General features: G+C 36.6%; 2 protein-coding genes across 4 annotated transcripts in view; one reads left to right on the top strand and one right to left on the bottom strand.

Moving 5' to 3' along the window:
* Positions 1-18,273, top strand: part of ANKAR (ankyrin and armadillo repeat containing) — a 74,845-nt gene that overhangs the window by 43,131 nt on the left and 13,441 nt on the right. The window contains exons 12-17 of the mRNA XM_045868364.3: positions 3,162-3,403; positions 7,573-7,741; positions 12,853-13,094; positions 13,490-13,643; positions 13,728-13,889; positions 17,543-17,649. Of these exons, the coding sequence (XP_045724320.1) occupies positions 3,162-3,403; positions 7,573-7,741; positions 12,853-13,094; positions 13,490-13,643; positions 13,728-13,889; positions 17,543-17,649 (1,076 nt within the window). The remainder of the gene's footprint in view (positions 1-3,161; positions 3,404-7,572; positions 7,742-12,852; positions 13,095-13,489; positions 13,644-13,727; positions 13,890-17,542; positions 17,650-18,273) is intronic.
* The window catches only part of OSGEPL1 (O-sialoglycoprotein endopeptidase like 1), a 52,439-nt gene that overhangs the window by 8,835 nt on the left and 25,331 nt on the right, over positions 1-18,273 (bottom strand). The window contains exon 7 of one of the 3 annotated variants that reach the window (XM_064586823.1): positions 344-2,977. The exons of the other annotated variants lie outside the window; for them this stretch is intronic. Coding sequence (XP_064442893.1) covers positions 2,947-2,977 — 31 coding nt within the window. The 3' untranslated portion in view covers positions 344-2,946. Of the gene's footprint in view, positions 1-343; positions 2,978-18,273 lie in introns of those variants that run through there. 3 annotated transcript variants of the gene reach the window in all.

Genomic DNA, 18,273 nt, shown 5'->3' on the forward strand with positions numbered 1-18,273 from the left:
GGCTTGATTCCAGGGATTGTGACCTGAGCTGAAGGCAGATACTTAACTGACTGAGCCACCCAGGCACCCCTCAAAATCTATTTTTAATTGTAGAGGAAACATTTTAGTTGATTTTAAGTTTCCATTTTTCTTTTTTCTAAGATCACTTCCTTTACCTGACAAATATATATAGATATAAATATTTATTTTTATTGATTTATAAATATATATTTATACATATTTTTTGAGTATCATTGACACACAATGTTATATTAGTTTCAGGCGTACAACATAGTGATTCAACAACTGTATATATTATGCTATACTCACCATAAGTGTAGCTACCACCTGTCCCCACGCAATGTTTTTTTTTTTTTTTTTTTTTTCAAATTTTTATTTAAATTCTAGTTAGTTAACATACAGTGCAGTATTGGTTTCAGGAGTAGAATTCAGTGATTCATCACTTACATTCAACACCCAGTGATCATCATAACAAGTTCTCTCCTTAATACCCATCACCCATCTAGCCCATCCCCGACCCACCTCCCTCCGTCAACCCTCAGTTTGTTATCATTAAGAGTCTCTTATGGCTTGTTGCCCTTTCCCCTTTTTTTCTTTCCCCTTCCCATATGTTCATCTGTTTTCTTTCTTAAATTCCGCATATGAGTGAAATCATATGGTATTTGTCTTTCTCTGACTATTTCACTTAGCAAAATACATTCTAGCTCCATCCATGTCATTGCATATGACAAGATTTCATTCTTTTTGATGGCTGAATAATATTCCACTGTGTGTGTGTGTGTGTGTGTGTGTGTGTGTGTGTGTGTGTGTGTGTGTGTGAGAGAGAGAGAGAGAGATACACACCACATCTTCTTTATCCATTCATCAGTCATTGGACATTTGGACTCTTTCCATTATTTGGCTATTGTTGATAATGCTGCTATAAACATCTTCTTCTGTGTGTATTTATTAATTGGTATTTAACATGTATGTACCCCTTTGAATCTGCATTTTTGTATCCTTTGGATAAATACCCAGTAGTGCAATTCCTGGACCGTAAGATAGTTCCATTTTTAACTTTTTGAGGCACCTCCATACTGTTTTCCAGAGTGGCTGCACCATTTTGCATTCCCACCAACAGTGCAAGAGGGTGCCCCTTTCTCTGCATCCTCGCCAACACCCGTTGTTTCTTGTGTTGTTAATTTTAGCCATTCTCACAGGTGTGAGGTGATATCTCATTGTAGTTTTGGTTTGCATTTCCCTGATGATGAGTGATGTTGAGCATCTTTTCATGTGTCTGTTAGCCACCTGGATGTCTTCTTTGGAAAAATGTCTATTTATGTCTTCTCCATGCAAAGTTATTACCATACCATTGACTATATTCCCTATGCCGTACCTTTTATTCCTATGATTTATTCATTCCATAACTGGAAGCCTGTATCTCCCATTCCCCTTCACCCATTTTTTTTTTTTACCCATTCCCCCCCACATCCCTCCTGTCTGGCAACCATCAGTTTGTTCTTTGTATTTAGAGGTCTGATTCTACTTTTTGTTTGTTTATTCATTTATTTTGTTTTTTAGATTTCACATATAAGTGAAATCATATAGTATTTGTCTTTCTCTGACAACTTTATATTTTATTTTTCACATGGAAATTGCACATGATCAAAAAACTTTATAAGCACTTCTCTAAAAATTTTGCAATATCAAAAATGATATTAAATTACTTACTGTACTACCTTTTATATTTACTTTCACTTGGAAATTATCCCTATTCTGTATTTACACAATTTATTTTTTAAATTAAAAACAGCAGGTTTTTTTGTGATGAGCACTGCGTATTGTATGGAAGTATTGAATCACTCACTATATTTTATACCTGAAACTAATATTACACTGTATGTTAACTAACTGGCGTTCAAATAAAAACTTTTAAAAATAGCTGTTTTTGTGTCAGCCCTGGGTTTGTAACTAGCTCTGCATTTAGAACTTAGGCTAATTGCTTGCCCTCTCTAACCCTAATTTCCTTGTTAATCAAATAATTCCTACCTCATTGGGTTGTTTTGAGAACACCATTATCCAATATAACTTTCTGAAATGATGGAAATGTTCTATCTGCACTGTCCAGTATGGTATGCACAGCTCTAATGTAGATTTTGGGCACACGTGAAATGCTCCATAAATATTTGTTGACTGAATAAAAAATATAGGTAGTATCCTAAAACTATTTAGTGTTCCTAAAAACATGTACAAAAAGCTCTGTGTCCAAAAAGCGAACCATAGATAAGTCATGAAGGAGGTTTCATTTCAAGTGGATAAATAAATAAAGCCCTAATTTTACCTGTTATATTCCCCAGCATTTCTTTTTTTTTTTTTTTAAGATTTTATTTATTTATTTGAGACAGAGAGAATGAGAGAGAGAGAGCACATGAGAGGGGGGAGGGTCAGAGGCAGAAGCAGGCGCTCTGCCGAGCAGGGAGCCCGATGCGGGACTCGATCCAGGGACTCCAGGATCATGACCTGAGCCGAAGGCAGTCGCTTAACCAACTGAGCCACCCAGGCGCCCCCCAGCATCTCTTGTGTGCTCTAGAGGATGTTCTTTTATTTCTCTCACATTGAACTGCTATATAAGCATCTAGCTGAAGCCAGATTTTCTATTTTTCACCTTGTCCAGTGATCCCCATCCTTGAATCAATTGTTATTAATGAAGCTAAAGTTGCTTTTTACTAGATTCAGCACTTTTTGTTTTCAGTTGCTTGCAAAAAAAAAAAAATGGGTAAAATATAATAAAATGTTCAACTAATTGTGCAAATACCACCCCAAAAATTGGATGAAATATCAAAACTGAACTCTGTCATATGGTAGCTCAAAGAATTTATTCGTGCATCATCTTAAGCCAAAAGTCCATGGTTCCAAGGTGGCTTTAAGTTGCCAATATGAGATACAGGCTTGTGTGCTGTGTGAACATCAAATATGCGAACAATGAGGGTTGCCTGAGCTGTAGAGAAGACAGAAAAAAGTATATTCATATAGTTTCAAATAATTTTATAAATATTTCATAGAATTATTTGCTAATTGTTTATATGGCCATGACCATAACCATTATTTAGATTTTATCATAATATGTTAACTATAAATGGTTACAAATAATTCGTGTTTTTTTCTTGATTTCTTCACTACAGGTACCATTCCTGCCTTAATTAATCTATTAAAAGGTTCCAAAATAAAAGTACAGTGCAAAACAGTTGGGTTATTGAGTAATATCTCAACCCACGCGAGCATAGTGCATGCTGTAGTAGACGCGGGAGGCATTCCAGCTCTCGTCAGCCTGCTGGCTTCTGATGAGCCTGAACTACATTCTCGCTGTGCTGTCATTTTATATGACATTGCTCAACTTGAAAACAAGGATGTTATTGCCAAATACGTAAGTTTTTTTTTCATAGAATATCATTTTGACTGACAATAATTCCCTTATATAGAAGCTAGAAAGGTACACACCCATATTATCATGCAGCGGCGAAACTCCCGGGGAAGAACTCCAGTCTCAGAGAAGATGGCAAAGAACAAACCTGCCACAATCCCATGAGTGCCAAAAGTAAACAAGAGCAAGATAGTACCAGAGCAAGCACAGCAAAGGGCATGAGCTCCGGCAGAGTTGTCTGATTCCCGTGTCCCTTTCTCCCAAGGCAACACAGTGGGCCCCAAGGGAGGCTGCCCATGCATTGGGTTTGTGTTGCCCCAGAAGAATCTCGAGCTTAAGACCCCTGTCACTTTGGTAGCAGTCAGCAAGCCAGCCTATTCTTTGAAGGGAGATGTTCCTGCACCTTTCAAGATTACTGGCTGCATAAAAATCCTGAGGAATGGCTCAGGTGAAAGAGCTGTGATGATCTTGGCGACTCCAGTACATGTAGGAGTGCAAGAGGCCCAGGGAGGACTGTTTCTCAACAAAAATATCTGGTGAAACTATCACCTGGGATAACGTGGAAGGCGGGCCAAGTACCTACTTAGCTCTACGATGTGGTTGCTTCTTGTTTATGAGAAGATATTATACGAAACACTCCCACTTTTGCTATTTCTGTTCTGGCTGGAAAATGTAGTCTAACTATATACCAGAAAGTTACTTTTTGTGAATACCAAGCAGTCTTTGCCATGCTGTAGTTCCTCAGTTAACACCCACCTTATTGTGTCTGCTAATGTTTTATTTAAGATCTTTTAGTAGATAGTTAAAAGATTATTTTTATACTTTTCTTCAGGTGATGCTTCTTCACCAGGGACTGAGTCATTTAACATCATAAAATGTACTCTTTTTGTCCAGTGTAATACTTTTGCCCTGAATTCTGTCTTGTCCAGAATTATGTTTATGATCTCTGTTTCCTTTGTGTTCTCATGTTTAATATGGCTTTGCCTATCCTTTTTAACTTTTTTTTGAGTCATTTCCTATTGGTTGGTTGGTTATCATTTGGAAAATATATTAGAAATATAGACACCCCAGGCCCACCGCTAGAGTTAGTCTTTATTTATTTAGAACTTATAAATCTCCAGTTAACCTAACAATTAACTGGAGTTAGGATAAGTGTGTCCCTTGTATACAGTGTGTTTAGGTTTTGCTTTGCCTTTCACTTTTTATTGAGTATGGCCCATTTACATTTATTGGCATGACATTTAATCTTAGTTCTGTCATAGTTTGTTATTATTATTTTTTAATCTTCTGTATGGTTAGTGTCTTCTTTCTCTTTTTATCTTTAAAGTCCAGGACTGACAGATCAACATTAGTTACCTATTTTTCCTTTGGTATAACTTTTCAACATGTATATTCATCTTTTATTTTTGGAATGTTTTCCTGAATTTGTATGTTTAAGTATTTTTTTTTTTTCCTGTAGTATTCTTTTAGTCCATTCACACAAGTACTTTTTGTGAGTTTCTTAGATGGCAGATTTTATTCTAGATGCTGGGGTGATAGCAGTGAATAAAACAGACAAAACCCCAGTGTCATGGAATTTGTAGTTGGGAGTAGCAAGACAATAAACAAAGCAAATAAACCAAATATATAGTATGTTAGGTGACAAGAAGTGATAAGGAGGAAAGTAAAGCAGGGAAAGGGAAGGGGGGAGTTGGCATTTGAAGTTGGCATTTGAGTACAGACCTCAAGTAGGTTAGAGAGTATGTCATGTTTTTCTGTTGGGAAGAGCACTCCAGGCAGAGGAGACAAGTGCAAAGTTAATGGAAGTTGGGATGTGCCTGGCATGTTCAAGGAACAGCAGGAAAGCAAAAGTAGCTGAGGGGAGAGAAATAGGAGATGCTTAGCTGGGTAGTGGTGGAACACATCATGTAGGGCCATGTGGGCAACTGTTAGACACCTTGGCTTTATATGCTGAGTGTGTTAAGCCACTGAATGATTTTGTTCTGGGAAGTTCGTGGAGAGATGTATATCACTTTACCTTCTGTTTTGAAATAGGTGGGCAAGGGTGGATGTTGCGAGACTGATTAAAAAACTATTATGGTAATCCAGATGACAGATGATGTCTTGGACCAGGATGATAATAGTGGAAACGGTGAGACGTGATCACATTCTATATTATATTTTGAATGTTGAGTCACCAGGTTCTGTGGGAAAGTTGAAAGATCTGGAGGGACCTCAAAAGAGACTAAGAACGAATGGCCAGCAAGGTAGGAGGAAACCTGAAGAATCTGTTGTCCTATCAGCCAAGTGAAGAAAGTGTTTCAAAGAGGAAAAAATGATCAATAGTGTCAAAGCTCTTGTAAGGTGAAAGTCAAATACTGACCACTGAATTTATTGGTCTGAATTAAATGACCACCTATCTGTGGAAACACTAATTATTTGTGTATTGTATCACCTTTTCCTGTCTTACATAGCTATCATTTTTTCTCTAGCCCTTTTCCACTCATTGTTTCATTTTATTTCATTTTTCTTTTTTTCTCAATCCTATCCTGTCACTTGCTATGTTTTTCAGCATTGATTTATTTTTGTGTTGATTACAGTTTGGCTTTTACATTTCTCCACATCTTTCCTGAACTTTTTCAGCTCTCGTTTCATCTCCCCTGTCTCAAAAAAAAAAAAAAATCTTCCCTGAGCTCTGATGTCTCTCCTGTGCATTCTTGTTTTATAGAAGTGATTGCCTCGTTAATTTTTTCATTGATAATAATATACCACTTTTGGTTACAATTTCATCTATTTTGTGGCAATATTTTTTTGATGAGCCGTTTTCATCTGCCATAAGGTTTTCTATTTTTTTCTTAAATATATTTGGACAGATGCTGTTCTAGTTCCTTTATGATCATTACTCATCTTTGAATTAGATACATTCTTTCTGGCCTGGCTATTTGCAGGAAGTATATGTGGGAAGGGGCCCAGTTCTGGGCTAGCAAGGATATGACTTATGCCACGGATTTGTATGCATGGATCCTTTCAGCTTTACTTTTCCCTAAGCCAACAGAGACTGGTACATAGTACCTCACAATGTAGCTTCTGTTTCCTCCACAGTGCAGAGTCCATCTCTTCCTTTTTACCTCACCAAGAGATTACTTCTTCCAAACACACCTTGTCAGTATGATTCATTGCTAATCCTTGCCTTCCTTAAGTTTTGCAACTTTATGCTAAATAGACCCAGGAGAGAGCCTGCATACCCATTCCTGTTGTTTCAGACAGAGAATTGTGTATTTCTTTTTTCTGCCCCTCAAAGTAGACGCAACTCATTTAGGGAAACTGTGCTCTGCTAGCATTTCCTGTGGACAGCAGCCGTGGGGTATCTCTTTCATCTCTGCTGGTAACTCACACAGACTTACTGTGACTCAACAGTATAGATGCCTCCTGCCTTTATGGAAAATGAGATTGCGTTTCTGTTTATCTTTCTTAATACTTTTGCATTATTTCTGGTAACAGAGGGAAATGCCATCTTTAGTCCATTTAGAATTAGGAAATTATATTCACATTTAAAAATATTTTGTGTTGCACAAATATAATTACCAATTACCAGCACAATGCCTGCAATGGCAAGTATTTCCAAATTGGCAGTGTATTCAATAATCTTACTCAGTTGCTTTACTTTTTAGAGATTTATTAAATGTTACAGTGAACTTGTAGCCTTGATTTATTTTGGTGTAGAGGAGGTCACTTTATGCTCAAACTTATATTAACTGTCATTTAATGTGACATACCAGTAGACACATTTGTGGGCAATCATCCTCTCCTACATAAGCAGATATTTATAGCGAGAAAGATTATAGACTTATATTTTTAAATAAAGATTGCATAAATCTTATATAATTCAGTTGTTTTTTCATTTAAATTCAATTAGCCAACATATAGTACATCATTAATTTCAGATGTAGTGTTATACAATTCATCAGTTGTTTTTTCATTTAAATTCAATTAGCCAACATATAGTACCTCATTAATTTCAGATGTAGTGTTATACAATTCATCAGTTGTTTTTTCATTTAAATTCAATTAGCCAACATATAGTACATCATTAATTTCAGATGTAGTGTTCAACAATTCGTCAGTTGCGAATACCACCCAGTGCTCATGACATCACGTGCCCATCAATCAATTTTTTGTTTATTTATTTGTAGAATGGAATCCCAGCTCTGATAAGTCTTTTGAAGTTAGACATAGAAAATGTGCTCATAAATGTAATGAACTGTATACGGGTGTTATGTATGGGAAATGAACAAAATCAACGAGCAGTGAGAGACCATAAAGGCATCCAACATCTTATCACATTTCTGAGTTCTGATTCAGGTGAGCCTCAACTTCTGTATTATTCCTAAGTGATCAGATATATTAAGTGAAGCAATACAGGTTGGACTTGTGCTATATGAATACATGTCGGGATTTATCTTAGAATGGATCTACACATATATAATATAAACTAAATATCTGGAACACTCAAGTTCAAATGCTGGTTTATAAAAGGAATTGACTCTCAAAGCCATAGTTTAACATAAAAGTTTAATTGGACTTTTTTATAAATGGAAATACTGGCACAAATCATGAAAATAATGCAGTTAATATACCCAGGGACTTGAGTAGATAACTCCTTGTGTGAATAACACATATATTGATCTTTGGGAACTCTTTTATAAGTTACCACAAAAACTTCAGATTTGCTGTTAGATATTGGATAGCAAAATTCTAGGTCATCAGGTCGTTAGGCCAATTATCACACTCTGAAGTACATATCAGCACCAAGAACATCACAAGCTATGAGGTAGCTCTTGTCTGTGCTGCAAATGGTCTCTTAGGTTCTATAAGAATTATCTCATTTCAGTGAGCATACACATAACAGGGTAAGCTTCAAATCCATGGTTTTCCCCAAATTTGAGGGGATAAAAAATTGGGGAAAAGCTTGCCCATTGTTCTTCCTCCGCAGTTTATCATCTTTCTGTTCTAGGTTTTCAGGAATAAATACAGAAAAAATATGTTGGTTAACATGTAAGATAGGGTTATGGATAAGGGGGTTGTTGAAGAGAGCTTTCTCTTACTTTAGACCTTCAAAGTAATTATCATCTTCTAGGGACGCCCGGGTGGCTCAGTCGTTAAGCATCTGCCTTCGGCTCAGGTCATGATCCCAGGGTCCTAGGATAGAGCCCCGTATCAGGCTCCCTGCTCAGCGGGAAGCCTGCTTCTCCCTCTGCGTGCCTCTCCCCCTGCTCGTGCTCTCAATCTTTCTCTCTGACAAATAAATAAAATCTTTTTAAAAATTATCATCTTCTAAGAACCTCTCTGTATGGGGAAATCATTTGAAAGTCCTTTCCCTTCATTACAAATTCCTAAGGTCATCTGCTCTAACTGGCCCTCCATCAATAACTATGCTCTACTTTTTTTTTTTTTTTTAAGTAGGCTCCACGCCCACTGTGTAGTCCAGTGCAGGGCCTGAATTCACAGCCCTGAGATCAAGACCTGAGCTGAGATCAAGAGTCAGACACTTAACACCTGAGCCACCCAGGTGCCCCTACTTTATCATTTTTAAGAATAGCATTAGCGATAATGCATAGAATCATCCAATCACTATGCCCTATGTTATGCAGCTGAAATAATATAACATTGTCCACTATGCTTCAATTTAAAAAAAAAAAAGCATTAGAGGGGCACCTGGGTGGCTCAGCCAGTTAAGCATCTGCCTTCGGCTCAGGTCATGATCCCAGGGTTCTGGGATCTATCTAGCCCTGCATTGGGCTCCCTGTTGAGTGGGGAGCCTGCTTCTTCCTCTCCCTCTACCTGCAGCTCCCCCTGCTTATGCTCTCTCTCTGTCAAATAAATAAATAAATAAAAATCTTTTAAGAAAAAAGAAGTTTAAAAAAATAGCATTAGAGCCAGCTTTTATGCTTATTTTAGCCATAGAATTTTTACTTGTTATAATTGTTCTTTATTATTTGTGTTTTATCTCCTTAATTAAAATTTAAAGATGGGGCGGGGCATGCCTGGGTGGCTTAGTTGGTTAAGTGTCCAACTCTTGATTTCAGTTCAGGCCCTAATCTTAGGGTTGTGAGATTGAGCCCTGAGTCTGGCTCCATGCCGGGTGTGGAGCTGCCTTAAGATTCTCTCCCTCTCCCTCTGCCCTCCCCCACCCTAAAAAATGTAAAGACAGGGACTAGTTTTTCCCTATCCTTTTTCATCCTCCAAATCCTAGATGCTAGAATAAAGCACAAATTATAGAGGCCATTTGAACAAATAAACAGTAAATAAATTCATGAAAGAAAGCTATAGAAATAAATTGTTGAAATTGTTTCTTTTGGGTTCTTGCCTTATCTAAATGAAAGTAACTTATCCTATACTATAATCTATATTATCTCCTCATTCCAAGGAAGATAATTTTGGGAAAAAAATTATTAATTATTTTTCTCTTCGTTTATAAATTATAAATGCTTCATTTATAATTTTAATGCTTTAACAAATAATTCTCTTGGCTGTTAGCTGGGTTGTTAAGTTGTAGGTGTTCACAAAGGAATTTTATTAATTCCAGTATCTTCTTAACCATTCTCAACCACTCTAAGATTTCATGCATTAAGGTAAAATGGCCCCAAAGCAGAGTTACAGCAGTTTCTTGAGATAAGGGATTTTTTAACATCTTCTTAGTTTTGACCCCTGTCTCCAGGAGTTCCTCAACCTTTGTTGAGTTTGGTTTGGTTTAAGCCTTCGCTTCACCTATCTTTAGCTGCTTATTTCACACTCTTCCACTTATGTTTGTGACTGCATGCATACTCTCATTCCTGTAATGCTTCACATTTCATCTTTCTCACGGCACACAATTGTCCTGTTCTGTGTTATTGACAAAGGTCTGTATGAAATTGAAATATGTAACAGAAAGTATACAAAATGCTTTTCAACTGGAAACTATCAGCAAAACTTAAGGAGCACTTCATCCTTCTTAGAATGATTATTGACACATTTCACTGCAGATGTGTTTTCTCCACACTCCCTGGGATGTTAGGTAATAGACAGTATATGCAGTCGTTACCTTCTGAAATCTGAAAACTTTGGAATTCTGTTCATAAGAGTTTTGGATAAAGACCATCTCCATTATGAAACTTCTTGTATCCAACTCTTGAAGTTGGCAGTTCCTCAGGCTCTGTTCTTGGTCTGCTTTTTTTTTTTTTTTTTTTTTTAATACAGCACACTCTCTTAAGCAATTGTATTTACTCTTCAGAACTTTGTTATGGTTATAATCTATTCTTCCCAGTTCTCTATCCAAATCCCTGACCTCTCCTCTGAGCTTTAGAGCTAGTTTGGATTATTGAGGCACTAAGATAGCCCCTCTCCCTTTAGAATTTGGATCCAATTGATAAGTAGACACAGGAATCAAATAGAGATCAGAACTTCAGCCATATCAGCCATATTTACAAATGCACAAAATGCATTTGTGATGACTGATTCTCCAATTAAGAAATTATGTAATTCAGGGTGCCTGGGTGGCTCAGTCGTTAAGCGTCTGCCTTTGGCTCAGGTCATGATCCCAGGGTCCTGGGATCGAGCCCCACGTTGGGCTCCCTGCTCCGCAGGAAGCCTGCTTCTCCCTCTCCCACTCCCCCTGCTTGTGTTCCCTCTCTCACTGTCTCTCTATCAAATAAATAAATAAAATCTTTAAAAAAAAAAGAAAGAAATTATGTAATTCACTATTCCTTTTATGGGAGAAATGAGCAACATGCTTGAGTGTGGGAATTTCCACATCTTGGACTGACGCAGCAGTATGGGGTAAAAGAATGATCCACCCACACTCTCTTAATTTTAGTAACCTATTGGGTTTTGTTTTTTTTTTAAGATTTTATTTATTCGTTTGAGACAGAGAGAGAGAGAGAGAAAGGGATGGGCAGGGGCAGAGGGAGAGGGAGAAGCAGGCTTCCCGCTGAGTAGGGAGCCTGATGCAGGGCTTGATCCTAGAACTCTGAGATCAGGACCTGAGCCGAAGGCAGATGCTTAACGACTGAGCCACCCAGGCACCCCAACCTATTGGGTTTAACAACATTTCAAGTATTACTAAAGTGATGTATGTAAAATGCAAAGTTGATCATATTTTTACCCTCTTTTAAATCATTCACTGTCTCTTTGTCACCCAGGATAAAGCCCAAATTTCTGTCATAGCCTATATGCCCTTCTAACCTTCTCATTCCAAATGAAAATGACCTTCCCATCACTTCCTATCACTCCCTCCCTCTCTTATTTTACTCTGAAGTAGTATGGAACATATTGCTATTTCATACTTCTGGCCTTTGGCTTGTTCCGCAAGGTCAGGGACTTTGTCTTGTCGGTTCATCACTGTTTCCTAATGCCTAGGACAGTGCCTGGCATGTAGTAGCTCCTCAATAAAGTATTTGCTGAAAAAGCAAATGATTGAATGATGAAAATATTCATAACAAAAAGTTTTAATATATTTGATGTAAGTGATATATATACATACATACATGTACACATATATACATGTACACACACATATATATATATTTATAAATGGGTATGAACAAGAAGGCCTTAATAGAGATAACTAATCTGAATGACAGAAAGCAAGAAAATGCTAAAAAAAAAATATATATATATGGAAGTATATCAATTGTTGCTAAATCTTGAGGGAGTTCTCAGACTTACCCTTGCAACTTTTCTATAATTTTTAAAGAGAACAAATACAACTGGTTAATAAGCATATATGAAACTATTTAGATTCACCAGTAACCAAAAATATGAAATAAAAGGAGACACAGTTTTTTGCCTATCAAATTAGCTAAATGTACGTATTTATTCTTAATGATGATATCTATACTTAAAAAGGTAAGGCCACATTGAAACTCTCATATTCTGATTATGGAAGGGTAAGATGCAATTATCATTTTTGGAAAGTAATTTACTGTGATATATTAAATTATTCCAGTAATTCCCGGGACTCTACACTAAGGGAAAAAACAGGAAGGAAAAATACCTTTAGTGCCAAGATTTCTCCTATCTATTGTTTAAAACCGTGAAAAGTTGGAAATGACATGTATTTTTTAAAAAGGTGAATGGATAAGGAAATGTGATACACTCATCAGTGGAACATTTAGGAGACACTGATGCTCACAAAGAATGGGAAAATGTTTTACTGGTAAATTAAAATGCAGGATGTTGTGCTTTTAGTACAACTATATTAAATATGTCTATAACACTACTTAAATATATCTTTTCCTTTAAAAAGCGAATGAGAGTAAATGAAATATTTGTTGTTTGGGTGGTGAGAATCTGGACAGTTTTATTTCTATTTTTCTTATTTTCTCAATTTTCTATACATTCTATAAGTTTGATTTTGTAATATGGGAATCTAGTGATAAGTTGCACTTTTATATTTTTAAAAGGTTTATTTAACTGTGTCTTGAATTCATTTGAAGACGTGTTGAAGGCCGTATCTTCTGCTACAATCGCTGAGGTGGCGCGTGCCAATAAGGATGTTCAGGATGCTGTTGCCATGGAGGGAGCCATTCCTCCTCTGGTGGCTCTTTTTAAGGGGAAACAACTGAGTGTCCAAGTGAAGGGTGCAATGGCTGTGGAATCACTGGCTAGCTACAACCCGTGTATACAGAGAGCATTTCTGGAAAAATCCTTAAGTAAATACCTTTTAAAACTCCTCAAGGTAGGAACTTTATGGTAACTTGTCATTTTTCTTAGACAAAGTATTCAATACTGAATTCAGTAAAGTGAAAAGAAAACTAAAACCAATTCTTGAATAAACTTTTTTTTAAGATTTTATTTATTTATTTATTATTTATTTATTTATTTATTTATTTTAGAGAGAGAGCACGAGCATGTTGGTGGGGGGTGGGGGAATCTCAAGCAGACCATGCCTGGCGTGGAGCCCAACACGGGCCTCGATCTCACGACCCTGAGATCATGATCTGAGCCAAAACCCAGAGTCAGACGCTTAACCGACTGAGCCGCCCGGGTGCCCCTAGAATAGACTTTTTATAAAACATCCCTACAGTGTTCAGTAAATGCTCATTGAAAGAATGGAGTATTTTTTTTTAATAGGCGTTTCAAACAGATGTTAAGGAACAAGGAGCTGTAGCCCTCTGGGCCTTGGCAGGACAAACCCTGAAACAACAGAAGTATATGGCAGAACAGATTGGATACAACTTTATAATAAACATGCTTTTGTCACCATCAGCTAAAATGCAGTATGTTGGTAAGTTATTTCCTCTGCATAAATTTGCACAATGCAGAGCAGCACATTGAAGTATCAGACATATTTCTTGCTTTTCTTGACCAGGAGGTGAAGCAGTCATAGCTCTAAGTAAGGACAGCAGGATGCATCAAAATCAAATATGTGAAGGGAATGGAATTGCACCGTTGGTCCGCTTACTGAGGATTAGTAAAATAGCTGAAGGCACACTTCTGAGTGTCATCAGAGCAGTGGGGTCCATTTGTATTGGTTTGTAAATTTTTTCTCCATTCTTAAAATATCAGTAAGACACTTCCCTTCCTCTCTGTCCTCATTGATAAAGCCCTAAATCATACTTAATCTATAAAAGGCTTACCATTTTTTAAATTTCTCTAAGACCTTAATGAGTAAAAGTGGTGTAATTAGGAATTTTTTTTTTATCAGCTTTGCCCTTCAACTCTGGTTAAAAAAGGATAATGAGGACAATGAGCTTAGGCTGTTTTGAGTTAAAGGAATCTCATTGTTTTAAGTTTAAGAGAAAAATATTTCTTCTTTCCAATCTTAAGAGCTATATGTTTTATATAGAATTTCTAATGCTGGGGCACATTTTTCAATTCCAGTTTTTTTCCATAATGATTATTTCTTTATAAAGTGGCTGGGGGCGGGGGCATGGCTTAGTTGGTTAAGCGTCTGCCTTTGGCTCAAGTCATGGTCCTGGAGTCCTGGGAGGGAGCCCCACATCAGGCTCCTTGTTCAGCAGGGAGTCCCCTTCTCCCTCTTCCTCCGCCCCTCCTGCTCTCTCTCGCTCACTCTCTCTCAAATAAATAAATGAAACCCTTTTTAAAAAAATAAAGGTGGCCTGGGCGCCTGGGTGGCTCAGTCGGTTAAGCGACTGCCTTCGGCTCAGGTCATGATCCCAGGGTCCTGGGATCGAGTCCCACATCGCACTCCCGGCTCAGCGGGGAGCCTGCTTCTCCCTCTGACCCTCTCCCCTTTCATGCTGTTTCTCTCTCGCTCGCTCTCTAAAAAATAAATAAAATCTTTTAAAAATAAATAAATAAATAAATAAAAATAAATAAAAGTGGCCAGTAGGTCTAGTTGTTCCTTTCACTGCAAAGGAACTAACATTTTGGGATGTCTGTAAAAGTGTTGTAGGATTGTCAGTGATTCATCTACCAAAAATAAAAATTTGAGTTCTTCGCTGAACTTCATGAATGTATGAAGCTGATTGTAGACTGTTTCTTGTAGATAAGAAAAAAAAAATCTTTATTTGTAGTTGATTGTATTTCCTCAAAAAATAGTCTAGCTGAATGAAGAATGTAGGAATTGGTTCCAAAAAGATTTTTTTTTCCTTGCTTGAAAAAGCTACTTTGCAGAAGTTCATTAAAGCTCCAAGGCAGTCAGTCAGACAAAATAGTTTCTTTTTTTAGTCAGAGCCTATGGTATAGATTATAGAGATTTCTAAAATTCTAATAGATGATAACATATATACAAAAATACTGTATGTGTGTGTGTGTGTGCGTGAGCACACACGAATGTAATTTCTTCTCATTACTTCACTTCAAAGCTGTCTACAAACCTGTCTCCATTTGCCATAGACAAGGGGATCTCCAGCAGAACTACAGAAGAAAACTCTTGATTTCAAATTTACTAGTTTAGACTGGTTATACATACACACACACCTCCCTTTTTCTTCCTCATCATGTTCATATTTTCTTCTATGTTCTTGAACATACATAACACATTTAAAATAGCTGTTTTAACATCTCTGTAATGATTTCCAACATCTATACCATTTCTGGGTCTCTTTCTATTGGCAGATTTTTTTTTCCTGATTATGAATCATATTTTCCTACTTCTTTGCATGCCTACAAATTTTAAATGTGGGTTTTTAAAGACCTATTGAAATAGTTTACATACAATAAAATATTTATTTGTTTTTATAGATTTTCTTTCTTTCTTTTTTTTTTTTTAAAGATTTTATTTATTCATTTGACAGAGAGAGACACAGCTAGAGAGGGAACACAAGCAGGGGGAGTGGGAGAGGGAGAAGCAGGCTTCCCGCGGAGCAGGGAGCCCGATGTGGGACTCCATCCCAGGACCCTGGGATCATGACCTGAGCCGAAGACAGACGCTTAATGACCGAGCCACCCAGGCGCCCCAAGATTTTATTTATTTCTGAGAGAGAGCACGTGCGTGCGCAAGCATGAGGGCATGGGGGGAGATGCAGAGGGAGAAGCAGACTCCCTGCTGAGCAGGGAACCCCACGTGGAACTTAATCCCAGGATCCAGAGATCATGACCTGAGCTGAAGGCAGACACTTAGCCGGCTGAGCCACCCAGGCGCCCCACAATAAAATATTTATTTATTTTTTTTAATTTTTATTTATTTATTTTTTCCCTCGGTCCCCCCACAATAAAATATTTAAATAAAATATACAATAGAATAAAATACAAAAATACATTAAACCATACAATTTGATGAGTTTTAACATATGCATTCAGCTGTGACACCATCACAACAGTCAAATAAATGAATATAACCATCACCCTGAATGATTTCATTGTGTGGCTTTGTAATCCCTCCCTCTTTGCACTTCCATCTCCAGAGAACCACTGATGGTTTCTATCATTATAGATTAGTTTGTATTTTCTAGAATTTTATGTAAGTGGATTATACAGATGTACTTTTTTTCTTGCTCCTTTCACTCGACATAGCTATTTTGATTTTTATGCATATTATTGTATCAATAGTTCACTTTTTTAATGCTGAGTAGTATTCCATTGTATGGTATGATGGATAATTTTATGTCTTATGATATATATAGTTATTACCTACCTACCTACCTAAATACATACATATCCTGTTGGTTGGTTTTCTGCAAAACCCTGACTAATACATACGGATATCCTATTTGTTTATCCATGCACCCACTGATGGACATTTAGATTGTTTCCAGTTTCTTACTATTATATCTAAAACTGCTATGAACATTTGTGTATAAGTCTTTGTACAGACACAAACGTTTTCATTTAGTTACCCTGAAAGTTATTTAGGGTAAATACCTAAAAGTAGGATTGCTGGATCATATAGTAGTATATGTTTAACTTTTAGAGAAACTGCCAGACTGTTTTTCCAAGTTGTGTTATTACTTTGCATTCCTACTAGCAATGTATGAGAGTCCCAGCAGCTTACATCCTTGCCAACACTTAGTATGATGACTTTAGCCGTTATAGTGGGTATGTAGTAAATCTCATTGTGGTTTTAACTTGCATTTCCCTAATGATTAATAATGCAGAACATCTTTTCTATGTGCTTATTTGCCATTTGTATATCCTCTTTGATAAAGTGTCTGTTCAGATATTTTGCCCATTTTTTAAATTGTGTTGTCTTATTGAATTGTAAACATTTTTTATATATTCTAGATACAAATCATTTGTTAGATGTATGTTTTGCATATTCCCAGTCTATGGTGCGTTCGTCCATTTATGTAACAGGGCCTTTTGAAGAGCAAAAGTTTTTAATTTTGATGAAGTCCAATTTATTGATATTTTAAGTATTTTAGTTTGTAGGTTTTGTGTCCTCTTTAAGAAACCTGCCAAACTCAAGATCATAAAGGTTTTCTGTTTCCTCTGTATTTAGATGTATGATCCATTTTGAGTTAATTTTTGTATATGGCCCACATTTTTTTTGTTTGGCTATTGTGGACATTGCTGCTATAAACATTGGGGTGCAGGTGCCCCTTCGGATCACTATGTTTGTATCTTTGGGGTAAATACTTAGTAATATAGCATTTCCTTTTGTAATTTATTAACCATATTATGCTAGGACACTTAATCAACCCAACATATCAAACTGTGTTTGACTTTACCATTTCCAAGATGGAAAGAAATATTCTTATTGATATGTATATATTCTTATAGGTGTCGCCCATACAAGTAATCCTATCAGTCAACAATTCGTTGTAGAGGAAAATGCCTTTCCAGTACTTATTCACCTACTCAGAAATCACCCTTCTCCTAACATCAAGGTATATAAAAGCTTTTAAGGTTTTGTTTTTTTTCTGATATAGTAAAAATTAACAGAAATATGACTTTTTGAGAATAATTTGTATCTTCATGTAAATTCACAAGTATAATAAAAAAATTTAACATTTTAAACAAAATCTTAGAAGTTTTAAATTTAATAATTGCTGTAAATATAGTAAATTTTATTAAAATGTTAAATTTTCAAATAATTAAGTCTTGTGTCTTTACTCATCAAATAAGTTTTATTCCTCTGTGATTATTCACAGAATTTCTTCCCTTCTTCAGATATTGGTTGCTAAAACTGGGCGGGGATAATGAGGATGTGTGATTTATGTAGCAAAATTTCTCAAATATGTGATTCCTATCAGTATTACACCATCAGAACAGCTTTACCTTCTACCAAGCAGTCTGTGTTGGCCAGCAACAATAGTTTTCTCAATACCAATAACTTAGGAGTTGTTTAAGAGTCATTTACATCCTCCTAAAAGGCTTTCAGAGTGCGCATCAAATGACTCCCGAAATAGAGTATTTCTCAGGACTACTCCCCAGTGCTCTGCTTAATTCATAAGCATTCCATTGAAGCCTTACAACTCAATGGTCAGTAGCTAATAAGCAGTTCAAAACAG

This window comes from Mirounga angustirostris, unplaced genomic scaffold (genome assembly GCF_029215605.1).
Source record: "Mirounga angustirostris isolate CCGP_5_RB_7025 unplaced genomic scaffold, mMirAng1.0.hap1 SCAF_3, whole genome shotgun sequence".
NCBI lineage: Eukaryota > Metazoa > Chordata > Mammalia > Carnivora > Phocidae > Mirounga > Mirounga angustirostris.